Genomic DNA, 22,366 nt, shown 5'->3' with positions numbered 1-22,366 from the left:
TTTTAATTTTTGATTTTGTTTTTTTAATTTTTTTTTTTTTTTTTTTTTTTTTTTTTTTTTAAAAAAAAGAACCATAGGGCATATGGTCCTACATTCATCTGTCCATTTGGAGGTGCTACTTTTCTGAAAAAAATTCTAAATTAAAAGGAATTTGGAATTTCCTGTCTCATGCCACCATGTGGCCTGTTGATGTTGTCTTCACCACCATCCCGATGTTTTTATTTATTACCCACCTTCACTTCAAATAAGATTTGTAATAATTAACTATTATTGTCACTTCCCCGAAAAAAACTTACAATCTATAATAACATCATAGCTTCAAAATGTGGACAAAATATGTCCAAAATATGGATAAAATATGGACCCTTCAGTATAAATAAAATATCTCCAGGTTCAATTATGTTTATTTGCTCTTTTCTGTCTTCTGTACAGAGACAGGAAGCAAGTCAGGACATAGTATTCATGCTTCAATTTCGTAATTACCTTATAAATATAAATTTCAACTCTTAAGCAGGGTAAGTAAAGGTAAATCTTAGAATATATAACCATCATTTTTAACCCACAATAAAAAATTCTGTATATCAACAAACTTAGTGATGGTAGAAATAGTAAAAAGGAAATAGTAGTAAAAGAAACCTCACAATTTTGAAATTCAAGAAGCTGGGAAAATTGGTTCAACTGAATTTGTATTAATTTGTAATTTTATTCAATATTAGTGTACTTGTTTTAAATGATATACTTTAAAAATTAACTTTTATTAAGTGATTGTGTTTTGCTATATATCTCTAATAAAAATATAACTTAACTTCAATATGATTTCCCTAAATGACATTTCCTATCAATAGTTTACTTTAAGAATGCCATCATGAGGCCCACCTGATAAACATGTCATATTCTCTCATGAAATAATGCAAATCTTCAATGGGAGGATGATTACCAGAAACCTTGGTACCAAGATGTTTGGATGTCAAAAGTTCACGAATATTAAATTTATTTACACATTCAAAAGGCTGTTTATAACCATATTCTTTTGAAATGACAAATGTAGGTTTAACTTAAATATTTAGTTCCTTTAATTTACTTCTGCCTGACAAAACAGCTTAGAATGTATTGACCCATAGCAAACAAAACTGTCTTTAATGAAACACAATCCAAGCATATATTTTCGTTCACATAAGAAATTGTCACTCAGATAGACATAACCTAAAAATAGATTATAAAGTCCTACTATCTATAACTAAGAAATTAGAAACGTTTGTGTATGTATTTGATTTTTACAAATTCCTAGAAGATAAACTGAGATTTCTATAATAATATGTCATTTTCAATTAATAATCTACACTATGTATATAGTTCAACGAAAACCCGCATCTGGATATCTACACTTCTTTTATTGTAATATGGAAAGTCTATACTACAGTCCAGATACTAGCAAGTATCAGATAGAATGAGATGGAAGTGATACGGAAGGTTAAAAATTATCAATTAGATAACTCATTATACTTGATTCTGACTAATTAAAAGTTGTCTTTAAATTTGAGAGGAAAGCAATATACAGATTTCTTCCAAAACTATAAATGAAGACTTATTATAAAGTTAAAATAATTCAGGGAGTGTGGTACTGGCAAGGACAGGCAAACAGACCAGAAATAGATCCACATATATATGCTTGATATTTGACAGAAGCAACATGGCAGAGCAGTGGGGAAAAGGTAGTTTTTTCACTTGGACAATTGGGTATTCATATGGAAAAAAATATGTATTTGGTTCCCTACCTCAGAGAATCCATGGGAGATCAATTCTAGATGGTTTAAATATATAAATGTAAAAGACAAACTATAAAACATTTAAAAACAACATAGGATAGCTTTCTGACTTTAGGATAGGTAAAGATTTCTTAAGACACAAAAAGGTTTAAACCATAAAGGAAAATTCAACAAAATGAAGAACTCTGTTCACTAAAAAATGCCATGGGGAAAGACAAGCTACAACTGGGAGTAGATATTTGCAACGTATAATTGTCAAGGGATTAATAACCAGGACATTTTAAAAAAGTCTCACAAATCAATATATAAAAGAGAAGCAATCAAGTTTTAAAAATACACAATAGACATGAACAGAAACCTTACAAAAGAAGAGCTATCAATAAAAGTATATGAAAAGATATACAGGGAGAAGTATCCAAGACAACGCAAACTAAATCATAAGAGATAACATTTTATACCCACCAGATTGGCAAAAATTTCAAAGTCCATTAATATCAAATGTTGGAGAAGATGTGGAGTAATGGGACCTTTCACACATTGCTGGTGGGAGTGACAATTGGTACAACCACTTTGGAAAATAATTTGGCATTTTCTAGTGAATTTGATAGTACATGTATCCTATGACTCTGCACTTCACTCCTGGAAAAACACCCTATGGAAACTTGCAGAGATCTACCACAAACAAGTTCAAGAATATTCGTAGAAACATTGTTTATAATAGTGAAAACACTGAATGTAACCCAAATGTCCACTGGCAGGAGAACTGATAAATAAGATGTTATATAGTCATATACTATAATACTGCACAGCAGCCAAAATGAAGAAATACAGCTACATGCATCAACATGGATAAATCTCACAAACATAATGCTGAACAAAAAAAGCAATGCACAAAATACAAACAGTATGATTCTACTTAAAGTTCAAAAGTGTACAAAACTAAACAATTTGTTTACAGATACAAGCATATGTGATAATTCTAAAGAGAAAAGAAAGGGAATTAAGTCATTATCTATGGCTAGATTGGGGAAGTAAATGGATGGGATTGGAAGGAACCTGCAGGATGCCCCAAAGATGTGTAGATAGTATGCAATGAGGTGGTGTTTTTTTTTTTTTAAAAAAAGTCTTTTATATATAATATAATCCTCCTTTGCAAGTATTTAATTAAAATGACCTAGGTCTGTATGTTTAAAGATGTCTAAAATATCTGAAAGGAAAAATAAGTGTCATTTATAAAAGTCTTCAGACATTTATAAAATTCGTAACATTCCCCAGAGTACTGATTAACAAAGAATTAAGTCTATACAAATAAAAATCAGACAGTAGGGAGATAAAATATATGAATCATTTTGTTTTGTTTTATTTTTCTCCTTTAATGAGGTAGACCTAATGTTTTGTAAATCTTTCCCCATTGGTAAATGTCTACCATGATGTTACTTTTGTGAATCCTTTTTAGATAAGGCAGTGGTTCTCAACCTGGGGCAGCTTTCCTCCTCTCCCTCCTTTCCCAGGGATAGTTGGTGATGGCTAGAGACATGGATGGTTGTCACAAAGCAAAGGAGGATGTGGAGTGGAGGAGAATGTTACTGGCATTCAGTGCATAGAGGGCAGAGATGATGCTAAACATTCTGCAATGCACAGGACAGTCCCAACAAGTAAGAACTGTCTGGCCTAAAACGTTAATAGTGCTGCTGCTAATAAACCCTGGCCTAGGAAAAAGCAACACGGGAAATAAAAGAATGTTTGGATCACAAAATGAAAAGCATGACTCCAGGGAACATTTGGAGATCTAAGAGGGCAAACATGACATTTGGATAAAGACAAACAGTTCTTTAAAGACTTCTTACACTAGAAACAGGGAAAAGAGCAAATAACTTGATTTGCTGTTTTCACAAGTTCCATCGCGTAAGTGCGGAAGTAACGTACATAGTCAGGAAAGCTGCTCACACATGAAAGATACTCAGAATAAATTCTGCTTTAGACAAGAGAATGGCAGAGTATAGTAGTCACAGATAACAGCTGAGTTTCATCTCAGCTTTGTGTATCTTACTGTTCTCTTTCTTTTGATAGAATTTCTCTAGTGGTGTTTATCTTTCCTAAAATATCTATAGAGTGTATTTTTAGTTTTATTATTTTTATACTCAAAAATAAGTCAAATGGATTTTGCATTTTGCATTTGTATTTTGTATGTTTAATTGAGGTGGGTAAAATCTGGGTATAGAGATTAAATACTCATGTTCTAACACCATTATCAATTGCAAATAGGTTTATAAATTTTTATGGAATTCCTATTTTTTAAAGGAAGAAGTCTATACAGTGTGCCTTAGAATTCAAACATATTGGTCAATGATAAACACTTTCAAAAATCAGCTTTCTTAATTTTATCTGTTTAATATCAACTAAGCAATTCTCATTATATTATTAACTTATAAACATATTATAAATGTTTTTATTGTATCATATTTTGAAGGTATTCAACAATAGATACAGGGATGGCATTTTTGTTCTATGGTTTATGTGTACAGATGGAGCTTCTAAGGGAATGAGTGAAAAACTCAAATGTCTATAAAGACCAGGAACTTAACCAAAAAGGAGGAAAGGTCTGAATGAGGACTGCAATGAATTGGAGACCACAGTCCCACCAAGGGAGGGTGGTAGTTTTCAGCTGCAGTATTTAAACCACTGATAAATTTGAACATGGGCCAGATGGCACCAGGTGTTCTTTTTTTTTTAAGTAAAAACTTCACATTATTTTATGATACATACCAGTTTTTTATTGTTGACAACTAATTAAAATTTTTTTGTTTCTTTAAAATTTTTATTTATTTATTCTACAACTAATTTTTTTTTTTTTTAATGCTCTCCTCATCAAAATAAACAGGTTTATAGGCCCTTGGGCTGACAATTGTTTTTCTTAAAAATATTGCCAGGTAGTTTTTCTACATAAATGCTACATTGTTATCTTAAGCACTTGAAATCTAAGGTGAACACATAACTGAAAACAAACTTTTCAATTATACTGAAAAAGTAAACCATTCCAGAGCAATAAGAGATACCATATGTGACAACCAGCTTATGTCTTAATGACATTTGGGCTTCCCTGGTGGCTCAGTGGTTGAGAGTCCGCCTGCCGATGCAGGGGACACGGGTTCGTGCCCCGGTCCGGGAGGATCCCACATGCCGCGGTGCGGCTGGCCCCGTGAGCCATGGCCGCTGAGCCTGCGCGTCCAGAGCCTGTGCTCCGCAACGGGAGAGGCCACGGCAGTGAGAGGCCCACGTACCGCGCAAAAAAAAAAAAAAAAAGACCACAAAGAATGACATTTATTCTTCCTGAATTTACTTGATAATTGAAATGCAGATTAAGTATACATTATTAATGGAGTAATCATTACCTGTTCCTTTCTTGCAGGTATAGGTGAGATGGTAATTGCAGGGAACATCATTCCACTGGCCATTCTCATGCCATATAATTACAACACAGTCTTCTCCAGCAGAAAAGAAACTATCTGGCTGATTGGGCCTCCAGTTCTCATATTGCTGTAAAAATGGAGGGAGAAGATAACTATTGACAGTCAAAGAGAAGCATATTATAAAAGCGACGGTGCCATTACTGCACGATTAAATTAGAAGGGACTCAACAATTTCTGTTGAACCATCTAGCTGAAATAATTCTGGTGGTAAAGAAAAAGATTTTTACACTCTTAGTGGAAAATGTATATATCTCAAAGTCTCTCTTCAAATATATATATTTTTTCCTTTGGCGATGAGATATATCTAAGGAATCAATGCTCAATTTAAGAATTTTCACCATGTCATTATTATTAATTGTAACAGCATTAATGGAAGTGGAACAACTAGAGAAAAAAATTCGTAATCTCGTCACTCTAATCTGTCATGTTTTCTTCCAAACCTTATGTGCACATATAATTTTATGTAGAGGTGATTATAATGCAATAAAATGGTCATTCCTTCTTTTATATTTTTACCACTATAAAGTACCTTTGTCTTATTGAATGTAATTGTTTTCATCCAAATTCTTTGCTATGTTGATATATATATAAATTGATATATTTGCTATATTTATTTTTCTGTTTACCCGATATACCTATGCCCATCATTTTATATTCAACCTTTCTGAGTAATTCTGTTTTAGATATGATTCTTATGTGCACCATTCAGTTGTGTTTTGCTTTATGATCTAATCTGGAAGTTGTTTTAATAGGAACATTTATCACATTTATGCATATTAATATACAAGATAATGCTTTAAAAATATGTCTTACTATAAATATATGTTTGCTTTTCTTTAATGTGTGTTCAGATAATTAAAAGGAATTTTATTGACCTGATGTTTTTCTACTGGTTACCTTTATATCTACATCTTTAGATGATACCTTTTGATTCCCTAGTTTGAGCAATGAGATTTAACCAGAAATATCTTTTGCCTTCCATCACAGTAACACATGTCTTTTATTCAGCACCAGTAATGAATGAAGCCCTCTTCTGGTACTTGGTATGCATTATCTCTTACAGTAATCCAGCAAGACTGGGAATAACTTGAAACTTAGCAATGTTAAACACCCAGGACTTTTAGGTTTACATTCAATTTTTTGTTGCCTTAAAATGTGACCTCCATATCAACCAATAATTATATGAAAAACATAGTCCTTATGCCTATTCAAAAATAACAAACTTTAGTGAGATGAAAATAATATTGGACCATAAATAAGAGAGAAGCTTTCTAGCCTCTGGTCTCTTAATTAGAATGTGATATGGGACAAGTTTGTTCATTGTCTTTCTGGCTCAACTTGGGTATCGCTTTCCCAATATGCTTTGCCTACTGTCATGTTTAAATCACATCTAATGCTGACCAGACTGGTGGAGACAAATTTCCTTCATATGAAAGAAATACGTATTCAGATTTATGTGACAATGGCAAATGTGACTGTTTCTTCTGGGACTACAGATCTATTAGTCTTTCCTTGAATTAAATTTAAAATAAGTCTGTGTGTAGAAAACAAACTTATGGTCACCAAGGGGGAAAGGGGGAGGAGGGATAAATTGGGAGGTTGGGATTGACATATACACACTACTATATGTAAAATAGATAACTAATAAGGACCTACTGTATAGCACAGGGAACCCTACTCGATACTCTGTAATGACCTATATGGGAAAAGAAACTAAAAGAGTGGATACATGTGTATGTATAACTTATTCAGTTTGCTGTACACCTGAAACTAACACAACATTGTAAATCAACTATACTCCAATAAAAAGTAAAAAAAAAAAAAAAAGAACCAAGGGGGGGAAAATGAGTCTGTGGTTGAAACAGTGAGTCAAGAGATTTTATTTGAAAAAGACAGAGTCAGAGAAGAAAGAACTGTATATGAGTTAAGGCAATTGTTTCCAATTCAGAGCACGCCAAAAAACAGTCCTGCTAGTTACTCCCAAAAGCACCATGGTTATCTTGATGTCTTTTAAAAATGTATAATAAATATACTAGAGAATGGCTCTAATGTTTCTTTCTTCTCAGAAAATAATGCGGTTTTTAAAGCTTTAAAATATGGTAAAAACCTAGATCTTTGATAAAATAATTTGTGAGAAGAAGACCTTAAGTTTGAAAACCTCAGGATTAAGAGACCTTCTACTTTTCCCTCAATCTCTTTGCTTAGCTTTGCTTTGAAATACACCTCAATCATGCCAAAATTAAGATAGGGGACAAGAGACCTCTGCTATGTAAAGAAGAGTCTCTGAAAAGTGATAAAACTTCAAAGAACCAAGGGAAGCTTAATAAAGACTTTTTTTCCAAAACACAGAATTAAGGGTGTTTTTAGTTCTCTGGTGGAAATCCAGAAATTATATGGATTTAAATTCAACTCTAGTAGCCTGAATGGTACCACTGAGCTACCCCCTAGGTGGCCCTGGGAAAGATGCTCAGAGGACCGTACTCACCAAAGCACTCTGTCTGGCAGGTCTTCCTGCGACTGGGAACTGACATTTGATCTGACCTGGGTTTCTAATTATTTCTTTATTTTCCTTTTCTTTGCTTATTTCCCTTTCCTTACCATCTCTTACCCTCCACCCACCAAGTCTTATTTTTTGCCTTTTTTTTTTTTTTCGGCTACCCTCCTTTAATAGATAACAGAAAAGGAAATGGAGTAACAATGCAGATATAAACGTCACATTCGGCCTGCTGCTGCTGTATGACTAAGCTGTCTTTAACAGATGAATTAAAGCAGGATAAAATTAAAAATAAAATTAATAAAGAATAAGAATTCCTTAAAACTAACAAAGATCTAAATTGAATACTTTTTATGGTGAAAGATCCCAGAGTTCCTCATATACTTAATTTGGATTTTGGAGCTCAATACTTTCTAGTTTACTTTCTAACTAACCTCTTTCAGGAAACCAGTGAATGTCCTCAAAGGTGGAAAATTTTCCAGCATCCCAATACCATGTGTAAACTGTACAATGCTCCCCTTTCCTTGGCCTTACCACACTATTCATCTCCCTTATTTGCTTTATTTTTCTTCATAACACTTATTACCTTCTAATATCCTATGCATTTTACTTACTTATTATATTTTTTCTCCTTAGTAGAGTGTAAGCTCACTGAGGACAGGGATTTTGGCTTCTTTTGTTTACTCCTGTATCCTCAGTGCCAGGAGCTATGCCTGGCACATAGTGGTGTTGTTTAATAAATAATTTCATATTTAGAAATAATGAACCCCAGAGTGTGCTGTGCTCCTCCCTATCCATACTTGCCCCTGATCGAAGATGTTGTTTGCTGCTGGCAAACAGCAAGCAAGACAATCACAAAGTCGGCAGAAGTAAATAACCGGTCTGGAAAACAGTTAGCAATACATACCAAGGGCCTTAAAAAGTTCCTACCCTTGGGCTTCCCTGGTGGCGCAGTGGTTGAGAGTCCGCCTGCCGATGCAGGGGACACGGGTTTGTGCCCTGGTCCGGGAGGATCCCACATGCCACGGAGCGGCTGGGGCCTGTGCTCCGCAACGGGAGAGGCCACAACAGTGAGAGGCCCGCGTACCGCCAAAAAAAAAAAAAAAAAAAAAAAGTTCCTACCCTTGGACTTCGTAATTCTACTTCTAAAATGCTATCCTAAAAAATAATCAGAGATATGAACATTTTATCTAAAATATTACACTAGCAGTAAGTGGGAAAAATCTATAGAGCAAATATATAGTCAATAAATCATGGTATAGCCAGACAAATGGGACATTATATAACCATCAAATATCTTGGCTTTGAGGACTATACAAGGAGATGGAAGATACTAAAAGAAGTGTTAAGTTAAATAAAAAGCAAAGTCCTAAAAATGTACAATAATCCGAATTTTACGCATACTCTCGATGCAGCTGTGTGTGTGTGTGTGTGTGTGTGTGTGTTTGCATGCAAAAGACCCAAAGAAAATGCAGTAAAATGTTATAAAGTTTATATCTAGTGATATGAGACTAAGGTAATATTTTATTCTATATATTCTTACAGATTTTCCAACTTCCCTTGAATGAGCATAAATTATTTTTCTAATCAGTAAAAATGAACATTATAACATGAGCTATGCAGTGATCAGAAAGAACTTACCGATTTCTTAGCTAACACTTTTAAAATCTAACCTCAACAAACATCACTTCAAGTCATCCAAGTCCCTCGACTGCCATGTATTTTGCAGCTGACATTTCCTCCTGATCTGAACAATAACCATCTCATTTTCACACTGAAATGAGATTCTGATTCCATGCCACCAAAGTAATTCTCAGGCCTTAAGCTTCCCAGGCTCAGACCTCTGGTAAAAGATTTAATTGTTTTGGGTGGGAATTGCATTTGGCTCGCAGCAGTGATCTGTGTTGTTGCTTGGCAGAACTGTGGCTTAATGGTGCAGGACCAAATTTTAAGTCTGTGGTTTTTGCAAGAATGTTTGATACCCACAGGCATGTCACACTATTACCTCATATCTGATTGCTCCATTGTGCAGATTTATTTTGGCTAGGATGCTTTGATTTTGCTCCATGTTACTGCCAAACTGACTTAGCAAAGGAAACTCCAGTTTTCTGAACAACTTTCTTTGTTTCCTCCTGAATTCTTATAGCCTTATTTAATATCACTTGCAGAGAAAAAGAGTAGAAAAAATAAATCATTGATTTTAGGTTCAATAATGTATTTTTTTCACTAAAGCTAAATGTTAGGAAGAGAGCTCTCCTCAGGAAATCAATTCTGAGCTATAAGAATGTAATCGAGCCTCTCTCACATAGACGGTGTCTCATACATACAGAAATGTAGACTCTTGGAATGAGCAGAGAAAAATCCTCTGCTCCCATCTGGATTTTTTTTCTCCTCGCTGGAATTATAAGCAAACATCCTGGGTGATCTAGCCCAGGTCGACCCTCTTCTAGGGCTGGATGGGCAAACTAAAATTATTCCAAAAAGCTAGCATGGCTTGGGGAGAATTCACTTTAACACTGTTGACAAAAATAAATGCTGATTTAGCCTGTTTTTGTCTCAGAGACTCATGTTCTCCATTCCAAACCTTGAACTCTCGTTGTTTCCCCCAGAGACCAGAATTAGATCAATCCCATGTCTGAAAAGAAACCCCTAGATTACTGTGCATTTTTGTTCTCTTTTGACGGCAGAGAAAATTATGACATAAAAGTCACATAGTTGATGTAAAGGAAAGCCAGCTCAGATGTAAACTTATCTACATGTTCTATAACAAACATGCATTTTATTAAGAGGTAATTTTTTATACCTAGTATGAACTGCTTAATGCTGTACACTATATGAAAAAGTTACTTATAGTGTTCCAATTAAATGATTACCTCTCTGTATGTGAAGAAAAAAAAAAAAAGTGCCCCAAAAGACAACCATTTCAACTAAACTGGATTTATTAACTTTTCAATTATTGTTTTCTCTTTCCTTTCCCCCCAATCAGATTCAAGCAAGTTAGCTGCCAAAAGCATAAAATGATTTTTAAAATCCTGGCCAAAATCTAACAGCTAAGTACCATTCTCTTGAATGAAAATTGTCTCCACAAACCAGAGAATTCATTTTGAACCAATCCTAATATTGAGAGGACAAAGTCGGAGCAGACTGAAGTTATTCATTACAATCTATCAAACTTTACAAATGCTTAGATTATTTTATTCCAAATAATCTGTATTTTATTGTCAAAAATTTACTTCTGTCTTATATTAACATAAAAGCGGAGAATTATCCTGCAGGTCTTCTAGAGCACACGGGACTCCCCTGTCTGCCAATATTCCCTACTCTCGGAGAGTGACCTCAGTTCCACAGATCTAAGACAAACTTGACTTAGGTGTCTCAAGCAGAATGGCTGAAGAGTTATTCTCTCCTTCCCAGCTCTTTGCAAAGTCTCCAACTTAATTCAATCAACATACGGGGAGGGAAAAGGTGTGTGTTGTGTTTGGGGATGGGGGGTAGGGTCTCTGCTTTTGAAAGTTACCAGCAATCTACTAAAGTCAGACAGGGTTTACATCCTTTCAAGGTGACTCTGATTATACAGTATCTAGGAGTCCCAACTGTCATTCAGAGATACCAGATGATCTTTTATCTTTAAAATACACACCACCATGATCAGCAGACAACTAGTATCACAAGCATGTACAAAACAAATGGAAGATAAAACTCTAATGTAGTTGAACTAGAGGTGGATCACTGTCTTTTTTCTAAGGTGAAAGAAATGTTATTTCATAGACTCGCAGACATAGAAAAGAAACTTATGGTTACCAAAGGGGAAAGGGCGGGGAGGGATAAATTAGGAGTTTGGGATTAAGAGATATACACTACTGTATATAAAATAAAGAGCAAGGACCTACTGGATAGCACAGGGTACTATGTTCACTACCTTGTAATAACCTATAATGGAAAAGAATCTGAAAAAGAATACACACACACACACACACATATAACTGAGTTATTTTGCTGTACGCTTGAAAGTAACACAACATTGTAAATCAACTATACTTCGGTTTTTAAAAAAGCATTATTTCGGAAATACACAAGATTTAAAAATAAATCAGGTACTTTGTTTTGCTTTACAAAAGGAGTTTGCTTGGTTCAGCTTTGAGCACTGCTTTCAGTTCAAGAAAGGAAACGAGACCATCCAGTATTAGTCAGTCAACTGCTGTGACAGTCACGTCCCAGCTGGTCCTTTATACGATACATATATAAGCAAATCGATTTATGAGGAAATATGCAAACAGCTGGATGGTGAAAAGAAAAGGCTGGATCATGGAAGGCTCTTGAACCGTAGAATGACTTACCCTTCATGCAACATTCCAAAATAGTATTTGCTTTTCCACATCAAGATTTTTTTTGTCTTTACAAGATAATGTCAATTCAAAATTCAAAACCCTGAAGATAATAAGGTCATGCTTCAACCTCTAGTAGAGAAAGAATTCCCGGAACATGAAAGGGTTTTGTTTTTAAATCCCTTTTATCAGAATTTAAAACTAAGAAGTTTTCAAAGCAACTGGACTTATCAAAACTTAGTTGATAACTAGCCCTTCTCCATAATATTTGACACATTTCAAATTCTTTTCATTGAGATTTTATGATTTAATTTGGTCAAATAGTTATAAAGGATAATCGATGGGCACTAACTAGTTCTAAACAGTTAGACATTCTGTTTAGAATCTCTTGGTTTCTTTTCCTCTCTAATAAAAAGAAAATGGAATTTTCACACGCTAGATAAAATTTAAGTTCATCTTTTTGTGGGACACAAATTTGAGATTTACTACCGTCACACACACATACACACACCCCTACAAATACAGTATTTCTTGGCAACAGGGAAGGATATATCTAGGATAGACCTTTGGGAATGCCCTTGTTCACACAGACCTGTGTAGCAGAGAGGTCCCCACCATAAATACAATAGAGAAGGTCCAAAATGGTTAAATAGTTAGTAGAATAAACATCAACAGACCCCTAGAGATGGGAAAACTGAGCTGTCCATTGGACAAACTTGCCAGCTAATTGAACGATTTTTACATACTAGCCAGCCATTGGGTACAGTCCAAATTTGTGCCTGAGCAAAAAGTACGAAATATTTCATATTTGTGGATCTTCAGGGTCTCTCATGTATATTTGAAACTACAAATCTTGAATCTGCATCTGCCAAGGGCCCACTCTATCATCGACCTTGTACCTACCCACATATTTACCTATAGTTTTTCAGCTTAGATTGAGTCACCTTTTATTCTTTAAAATTCACTGTAATTTAGATTATCATAAACGGCCAATTAAAGGTTTTATGTTTTAGAACTATTATGAGTTTTGCCAAGTATGTTTAAACAATTAACCGCACACATTCCATTGATAAAAACCGCTCTTGACATTTGTCCAGTAAAGCCATGCTCTGACATAATATATTATGGTAAATTGTTGGGAGAATTTAAGGCTTCAAGCTATAATTTGGAGTTTTTTTCCATGAACAGTCCAGTCTCTGCTTTCTACCTACTCTCTATTCCCCCAAACACTGCTGATTTAATTCACTGTAAAAAAATTTTCATAAGAAAACCAAAAATGTCCTCTAGGTTCACATGCCAAGGGAACCAGCCAAGGAAAACTTTCCACTGCTATTACTGTGTATAAAGTGAAGATACGGGAAAGACTGGTCCCAATGCTTACCTCAGTTGCTAGGATTTTACTAAGCATGTGACTCCATGTATTAGCTTTACGCTGCATTTGAAAAATCATCTCATTTCACATTTAACTTTCTGGTTCATGATATAATGCAATTCATACTAGAATTTTAAAACCCAAAGCTATAGGAACTTAATTCACAGAGAATATTATTCCTTCAGAGACCTAAGTGGAGTTCTGGGAATGTGAAGTTTTGAAACGCAAAATACTATATGGCCACTAGGTGGTGATATCCATCCATTATTAGATTTTGAATTACCAACTAAGTCACCGTTAACAAAGCAATGTAGACGTCCCCCCCACCCCCGCCCCATCCCAAACCATGATTATTTCCTCCATATGGAAAAAAAGATTAAAGGATTATCTGTGATATGTTCCCTCAGTTTTGTGAGGAAAAGTAAGAAGAGAACACTTTGCTAAAAGATAGACCTCAGCTAAACAGTATTTACCAATCCCATTCTATTTAGCTACAGGCCAATGTAGCTATAATCTGAATTTTCTAGTTGACTAAAACGTTCGACTACAATATATATTTTTTTCTATTTGTCCTTTTAAAACTATCAGATGCTTTGCATCAACAGTGAAGCTGCATCAGAAGAAAAGCCACATCTACAATAGCCACCTAAACTCCTTAGGACAGGGCAGATCATAAATAAACACCAACGCACACAATTAATGTCTGCGTGTGATTTAGTCTGTTTTTAGGTAAAAACTTATGCAGATTAGCTATAAAAACATGACACCTGTACTAAAAGCTGACTTCTCTGTGTTCAAACTCCTTTTATCACCTGGAACCGGTAGCGCCACTGCTGTACTCACATGGCCACAAATAACATCCAAATGCAGCCGATGCCAGGGGTAAGCAGATAACCGCCAAAGGATAAAAGCAAACTCCAAATAGAAAACACAGTCCCTAGAGGACGGCTTACCCTTTTGAAACATATGCTGATAAGAAACCACCTTTGCACTAAATAAAGAACTCGGAATAACCACTCTGAGTTTATCCCCCGGCCCTCACCTTTCAGAACACAGGTCAAACAGTTATCTGCTGGGAGCTTAGAAGGACCTCTTATTAGAGAAATCAAAACATGTGTTAACTTTAAAATGCCTTTTTTCCCTCGATGGCTGTGGTCACAAGAGGCATTTGTTTGCAGTCTGTGGGGGATTATATTTAATTTTGTTTTCTTTAAATTGTTGGGGCAAATGACCTCACTGCAAGGTAGAAATATACCCTCCTCTGATCTGCGTACTTGCTGCGGGTTACTCTGGCCTGGGTCCTTGTTTATTTATGTTTTAAAGGAGGTTATGGTTTGGCTGTTGTCTTTTAGTTGAACAACCAAAAGGAAAAGAGCAGCTTTGTTTTAAAGGAGAAAGAGACGTTTGTTTTGGTGTCACTGCCCAAGGCTGGCAGCCTGGAGTGGGATCCTACAAACATGAATATGTCGAAGGGAAAAAAACTAACTCGGGGTCTCCTGATAGCTGTGAAAGTGGCAATATGCCCACTATTTTCCTAGCTGGCAAATCTCTGTGCGGGAGAGACAATCTGCCAGCTCTGGAGCACAGCACTAATCTTGTGTAATAGCATGAGCTCACTCTGCCCTACAAAGTCGTAATTATCCACAGCAGTTTCCAAAGGATGTGAGTTCCTCCCACTCTGAGAGCACTTGGAGACGGGGTCCCAGGCACAGCCCCACTAAGCCACTTGCATTTAATCCCCACCATGAATGGTGCCAGTGGGTTCCTTCGCCCCAAGTTTGTTTGTACAGGTCTTCAGTCAGGAAGTGTTCACGATCCAAATGCAACTTGAAACTGCCAAACCCATTCAACATTTTCTTGGCCTTTTCCATGGTTATGCATTGCCTTAAACTAATTAGCAATTACATTTAAATAACCATGTGTGATTTTTAAGGTTTCACAGAGCACTGTTGGAAAAGCATCTGTGAAAAGGAACTACCACGTTGATAAATTCTTCTTTTTTTCAAGGAGAATCTTGTCAAATATGAAATGATTTTCCAGTGGTGGGTAAATATTGTTCTTCCAGCTGTTTGCCCGTCAATAGCCATCTGCACTCAAGGAAGGGAAAGGCGGAGATGAGGGTTTTGTGTTCTAGAACTACACTATGGCTCGATATGTTTTATGTGAAGAATCAGAAGAACCAGTTCTTGGTTTCAAATCAAAGTGAACTGCAACACAAGTAAAAATGTTCACTAAGAGCTCAATGGTCTTTCAGAAAAGAAACTGAAAATTCTTCTACTGGTGAGTAATGTGCTAAAGAATGAAGAAACAGCATATGTTTTCCTTGGCTTTTAGATTAATCTAATGAAGGCTGTGAGATTTAACATAATTAAATTAATGTTGATATGCAGTGTGACTTGCTCACAGAGAAGTGGCATTTGACTTGGAGCTAAAACCACAGCACAGCCAACACACACCCATCTGCACACACTTTACAGGAAGTCTTCTAAGATTTTCAGGTAGAAAAAGTAAAACTTAAGGTTTTGGTTTGGGTTTTTTTTTTTTGTTTTTTTTTTTTTTTGCGGTACGTGGGCCTCTCACTATTGTGGCCTCTCCCGTTGCGGAGCACAGGCTCCGGACGCACAGGCTCAGCGGCCATGGCTCACAGGCCCAGCTGCTCCGCAGCATGTGGGATCTTCCCGGACAGGGGCACGAACCCATGTCCCCTGCATCGGCAGGCGGACTCTCAACCACTGTACCACCAGGGAAGCCCCGGGGGTTTTGTTTTGCACTCAGGGGCACGAACCCATGTCCCCTGCATCGGCAGGTGGACTCTCAACCACTGTACCACCAGGGAAGCCCTGGGGGTTTTGTTTTGCATCATTGTTTTCTGCCAAATCATTCGCAATCCTTCAAACCTACAAACCAGCTTAGAAAACACAGGGAATTAGTTAATACTCTTGATTCTCTTTTCAATGTCCAAGACATCTGGGAGAGGGAGGAGGATATGAACCTTTGTGTCTATAAAAGGGTAATAATAATACATTCCTGCAGAAAAAAGAATAATGGTTTATGGCCTGCGAGTTACTCCTTTTTAGGTGTCTCTTCCTGGGTTAAGGGCTATTTCTTTATTGCTGTTTTTTTTCTCACCATACTTTGCTTGACAGACTAATATGTTTATTTATGAAAGGAGAAAATGGGTCTCTGGATTTAAAGTCAATTCCACATCCAATTTGGCTATTTTCCTTCATTAATTCTGCAGCATAACCAGGAGGGCAAGTGGGTGTCCCAAATTATAGGTGTGCCAGTTTGCCAATGCTCGACCATGTTTATCAAAGTGAAAAAAAGAAAAAAAGCCAATTTCAGTTATCTTCCAGAAATATATTTTTCAAGTAGCATTTTTTAAGCACAAAAGGCTATTAGTTAGCCTTTTGGAATCTATATCCTAACTAACAAGGGGCAAGATAAGTTGGTTAGAGCTAGAAAATAAGACATTTAAGGATCTGTGAATTAGTAACTTGTTTGAGAACTTTCTGACTAGATCCAGAAAGTGCAGAGGAAAGGAAGTCTCTGTTTTCTCCAAACAGGACACTGGAGAGTGAGAAGGCCGTGACTACTTCCCAGGAAGCTGACAAGCCAGCAGCCTTGCATGGGTTGACACTGAGTGCTGACAAAATAGAGTTGACAGATGGAAAATGTAAAAGAGATGTAGAAAATGTTCTTTTTAATGTATTAGGATAAAGTCAGAGGTTTTTTTGGTTGTTTTTTTCCTTACAAATCAAACTTTCCTAAAGCTCCTCAACATTTTTAAAAGAGAACTGGATTGTCAGTTCTACTCAATCCTCAACCTCTGGACAACGCAACCTAAGGTGACATTTTCCTTTGAAGTAACTTCATCTGATCCACTGAAGCATCCGATCCCCAGTGGTGAGGGTTGAGCTTTGAGGTGCTGCGGGAGCTCACTAAAGAGAACACAGAAGGGAGCAATACAGACCTCGGGAGAATTGCCACTGCGAGAATCTTATTCCTGGGGCTCAGGGAGAGGAGGGGGCAAGACGGTAACAGCTTTAAATCTCTGAGGTCCACAGCTTGATTTTAAACCATTGGTTAGGGAGTCATGTTATAAAAAGTAGTGTGATTAAGGCACCTACTGGTTTCCAATATCTCCCTAACTGTGCTGTCCATGGACACACCACAGTCTGTAGTTGAAAAGCAAGTTGTAAAAATGACCTTGCCAGGGCTTCCCTGGTGGCGCAGTGGTTGAGAGTCCGCCTGCCGATGCAGGGGACGCGGGTTCGTGCCCTGGTCCGGGAAGATCCCACAGGCTGCAGAGCAGCTGGGCCCGTGAGCCATGGCCGCTAAGCCTGCGCGTCCAGAGCCTGCGCTCCGCAACGGTAGAGGCCACAACAGTGAGAGGCCCACATAACGCAAAAAAAAAAATAAAAAAAAAGATTTTGCCAGGGTGTACATAGGTGGAGAAACATAAATGATTCCATAGTGTTCCCTGATGTCTGGCTCCCTCTGTGCTTGAAAGAACAGACTCAGATAGTGGATAAATAAGGGAAGACCTGTCCAACCTTAGGCAACCAAGTCATCCTTGGTCAAGCAACCTATAAAAAATGAAATGAGCTGAGAACACTTAGGAGTGAGATTTCCTTCTGCTTGTTTCACTACATTTTGGATTTGGATAATAAGGTTTAATAAAGTCAAAGTTTTGAGTAATTGTCAGTTTCCTAAAACTTCATGGAAAATCTGCCCTGATATAACTTAAACCTTTGAAAAGTTTGCTTTCCATCTCCTCTTCCCAAAGCTTATGTATTCTTGGGACAACCATGGACAAAACTGTCATCATTTCCAGTAGGAACATCTGTTTTCCTTTGGGTTAATAACTTTTGTAACATGCGTTATGCTCCGCTACATACTTCTGTTTCTGAGAAACATTTGTTTTCTTTTCATCATATTTGAAGTACCACCTATTATGTTTTAATGTTTTTCATACTGATACAACTTTAAATAAAATATTTAATTTAGATAAACAAGAATTGTCATATAGAGATTCAGCCAAAAGACTTATTTGGTCCTTTCAGGATTGAAAAGATAACAAAGTGAATTGGTTGAGCAATGTATGGATATTGATTATCATTCAAATATCTATTTTTGTCAACCACTCTGCTAGGTGCAGAAAAAATAGAGATGAAAGTTAATCCCTGCCTCAGAAAGCTCAGTGTCAGGAAATTAACACTACAGAGGCCAGTGGTAGGATGGGAAGAGGGTACAAAGGGCTTCTAGAACACAGAGAAGGAGCTCTTAGTCACACCCAGCTAGGAAGGCTTCCTGGAAGAAGGTGACTCTTGGCTAAGCAAGATATTCAAACATTTATCAAATGAAATTAGGACAAGGGGTGAGAACATTCTAAGCACGAGGGCGAGTGGATGCAAAGACCAGCAGAAGTGAGATGTCATGGCTTATTCCTGGAACTGTGGGTATTTTGAGATGAGACAGCTTAGGAAGTAGCAGATGGAGTAAGTGGGCTTGGTATGCCTTGATAATAAGTACAGAATTTTATACTGAAGGCAAGAGGAAGACATTTGCAGAATTAAAAAGGGAGTAACAAGAATTCAGAGCAAGGGGAGAGGAAGGTCACAGGCACTGAAAAACAGATCTAGGGGAAAACACTTCAGACTAGTCATTCATTTAACAATAGGTTAAAGAAAGAACTTAAAAGTCAGCTAATAGTACAGAAGCTAGATAAGAAATGTTTGTTCAAGTTCGCCAGGTTTAATGTGTATTTAACTTGGATGGTTTAACTTAGTGTCTTTGAAGACATTACTTGGGTGACAAGTAAAGTAATTCATTATTGAAGTTATTTGTCAGGCTTTCTAATAAGCACTTGGGGCATTTTGCTGTTAGAAATCTATAGTCAAGTTAAAGAATGACCGGTGAGTAGAAAACCAAAGGACAAACTGAAATGTGACTGCTTAGTAGGAAATCAAGTGACAAAGTGAAAACTGAAATGTGTTAAGAGAAAATAACCTTAATAGAAATCACAAGGGTAAGGCTAGAACCAATTTTGTTCATGAGTATACTTTCGTGAAATTTACTGGGTAAACATCCCAAATAAAGAATAAAAAAGATTTTAAAGATCCAATAAAAGCGAGAATTTGGCATTTTATTAGTGATATCAACATCCAATTATAGAAACCAATAATGTGGTATGAATCCATCAGAATCTGAAGAATAAGGGCAAAGTAGATAACTTGGCCAAATAAAATTATTAATTTAGTATAAGCATATAAATTGAATTAGTCTAGCTATAAAGGATAATTGTATTAAATACGATACACTACAAATTTATTGGAAGCAAAGTTTAATTATTTCAAGAAAATAACTGATTGAAATTGAGACCTAATATTAACTTATTTATTTTTACTCTAAGACTGAATAACAAAAGATAACATACAGTAAATATCAAAGGTTCTTTTTGTATTAATACTGCTCTACCTCCCAAGAAGGATAAGCTCTAATAAACCTTTCAAACAAAAAATGGGGGTGGAGGGGAGAGGGGAGAAATCACTCTAAAACATAAACAAAGTTCTTGAAATTGCAGGCAGTCAAGTTAACACCATTCCCAATTGTAAGCAGATACTGCTTTTCCCGATGAAGAGTTTACTATTAGGGATATTTTCAAAAGCAAGACACTTGGAGTAAACAGCGAAACAAAGGAGAACTATTTTATTCAAAGGCCTGAGCACATATGGAACCTGTTAAGGGGATGGTGGCTGCAGAGAGAACTACAAACAAGTTTAAGAGACACCTAGGCTGTCTCTGAAAGCAAGGGATGGAGGCAAGCGTGGTTAGAAAAGCAGAAAGTGGGCCAGAGATCAGTCAAATGGGAGGGAGACAGGCTGTTGGGCAGATGGTCTCTTCTGTTCCAAAATATTCAAAGCTAAGGACACTCCTTAGCACACTTTTATTTTACACAAAGAGTGAATTAAGAAGAAACCAAGGGTCCATCAGAGTTTTTCCTGGATTTACTTGTGTCCTTTCTTTGATAAACTTTGCCTTGTGTATGTAATTCATTTGCTGCCCTCTTCACATTGAGGCCCTTCCTTGGTGCTCTCTCCATAACCCTTAGGTTCCTTAGAAAATGTGAATTAATTAAGGGTAAGTTTCTTGTTTATGTTGTATAGTTATCTATCTTAGGTTACGTTATCTTCCTCTGAAAATCTCATAGGAAGATCAATATTTCTCCTTCCACAAAGTGCAATGCCCACTTATTTACCAAATTTAGGACCAGTCTAGACTATGGAAATTGTAATTAAGTTATTTTTTTCACAGTATATTTCACAGCACAGTCCGTTAAAAATTAATGGACACAGACAAAAAAATGAGTTGAGTTGGCTTGCTTCAGCATAGTGGAATAATGACATCTGATGAAATCAAGCACACCTGGATGGCACCTGACAGGCAAGATAAATTCCCTAAGATAATTTACAGACCTCACTCATCTGCCAGCTATAAGCCAATATTCAGTCCCATTAACCAAGCTCACAGGGGGCATAGGGCCTTATCCTACACACCTTCCGAAATAAAAAGCAGGCAAGAGAACCACTTCTCTGAAGAGCTGAATTGCTACTGGAGAGACCAGAATAGACATCTAGTAAAACAGAAAAATGCTGAGAATGAAAATATACAAATCAGTTCTATATAACCAAGGACAGACTGGAAACAGTCAGGGACTTGGCCTATCAGGTCAGTATGTTGCAAATGACAGACTTTACATTCACTTCACTGCGGCAAATGCAACTATTTTAGGCTCAGGGCAGGACCATACAGGCACCCAGCCAACAGTTACACTTTGAGATAAGTCGTGGTCCAGGTCTGCAAGGCACAAGGAAGTAGCAACTGCAACTGGCCACCTGAGTCCTTGGCATTCTAGCTTCTGCACTACAGCTCACAAGAACCTGTACTTTTACTGGACCACTTATAAGGGAAAGTCTTTGGGAGGAAGACTTAATAGCGGGTATCCTAGACCTAATTTCTCCCACAGGAATGAAGCCTCCATTCAACAAGGGAAAACTGACTAAATGCCTATACTTTATAATATACATTAATAAAATTATAAAAAGTCTTAACTATCTGTAATATAAAGGAAAAAACCCTTTTAATTTTTATGTTCACTTATAAATTAAATTAGTAAAAACAAAATTGTCTATCTTCAATTAAAATGAATACATAAGAAGTCATGCTATACCAACCACTAGTAATCTGACCAAAATTATCTCCCTGAAATTATTATTCATTTCAGCAAAATGAAAACATACAGATACAACAATTGCAGATATACCATCCACCCAGGACAATTAGAGGAAAATGAGACTATTGATGTAGGAGATGTAATCCTATACCTTACGGGGAATATACTTTATGAACAATCTGCTTTCCCTACTTTTTCTGCATCTTGCCAAATAATCTACGTATGCACACAAATGACAAACAGTGCTGATGGAACATACGGAGTGATGACAGAGAAAGGGCAAGCCAGGCTTTATTTTAGGGTTCCTAAAGGCAAAATGTGATAAGGGATACCCTTTTTAAAGTCAAGGAGGTGCCAGCTAGGAGAAAGCCTACGGCTTCACCACTTAATAGCGTTGTGACTGTGGGCAAATAGCTTAGCCTAACTGACCATCCCTTGCCTTACCTATAAAACGCTTAATGCCTCTCTTAAAGTTACTGTGGAGAATAAATGAGTGCAAAGCACTAGTGACACAGACATAAACTGAGGGGCACGTCCAGGAGAGCACAGAGAAGCTTTCCTGAACAGGCAGAGCAGAACTTCTGAAAACAATTATTCGTTTGGCCTCTGTTCTAGAATGAACTTTACGTTTTGCCAAACTCATTAAATCCAGATGAATGGCAGTAATGAATGAAACTTAATTTTTAAACTCTTTTTGTGCGTG

General features: G+C 36.6%; 1 protein-coding gene across 2 annotated transcripts in view; it reads right to left on the bottom strand.

The window, feature by feature from the left end:
• VCAN (versican) overlaps positions 1 to 22,366 on the bottom strand; it is a 112,779-nt gene that overhangs the window by 1,794 nt on the left and 88,619 nt on the right. For both annotated transcript variants that reach the window (XM_024734333.1, XM_024734334.1), the window contains one exon: positions 5,159 to 5,303. In XM_024734333.1, coding sequence (XP_024590101.1) covers positions 5,159 to 5,303 — 145 coding nt within the window. The remainder of the gene's footprint in view (positions 1 to 5,158; positions 5,304 to 22,366) is intronic.

The sequence above is a fragment of the Neophocaena asiaeorientalis genome, unplaced genomic scaffold (genome assembly GCF_003031525.2).
Source record: "Neophocaena asiaeorientalis asiaeorientalis breed wild unplaced genomic scaffold, Neophocaena_asiaeorientalis_V1.1 scaffold184, whole genome shotgun sequence".
NCBI classification, from domain to species: domain Eukaryota; kingdom Metazoa; phylum Chordata; class Mammalia; order Artiodactyla; family Phocoenidae; genus Neophocaena; species Neophocaena asiaeorientalis.
This window is presented reverse-complemented; position numbering and strand designations above follow the sequence as displayed.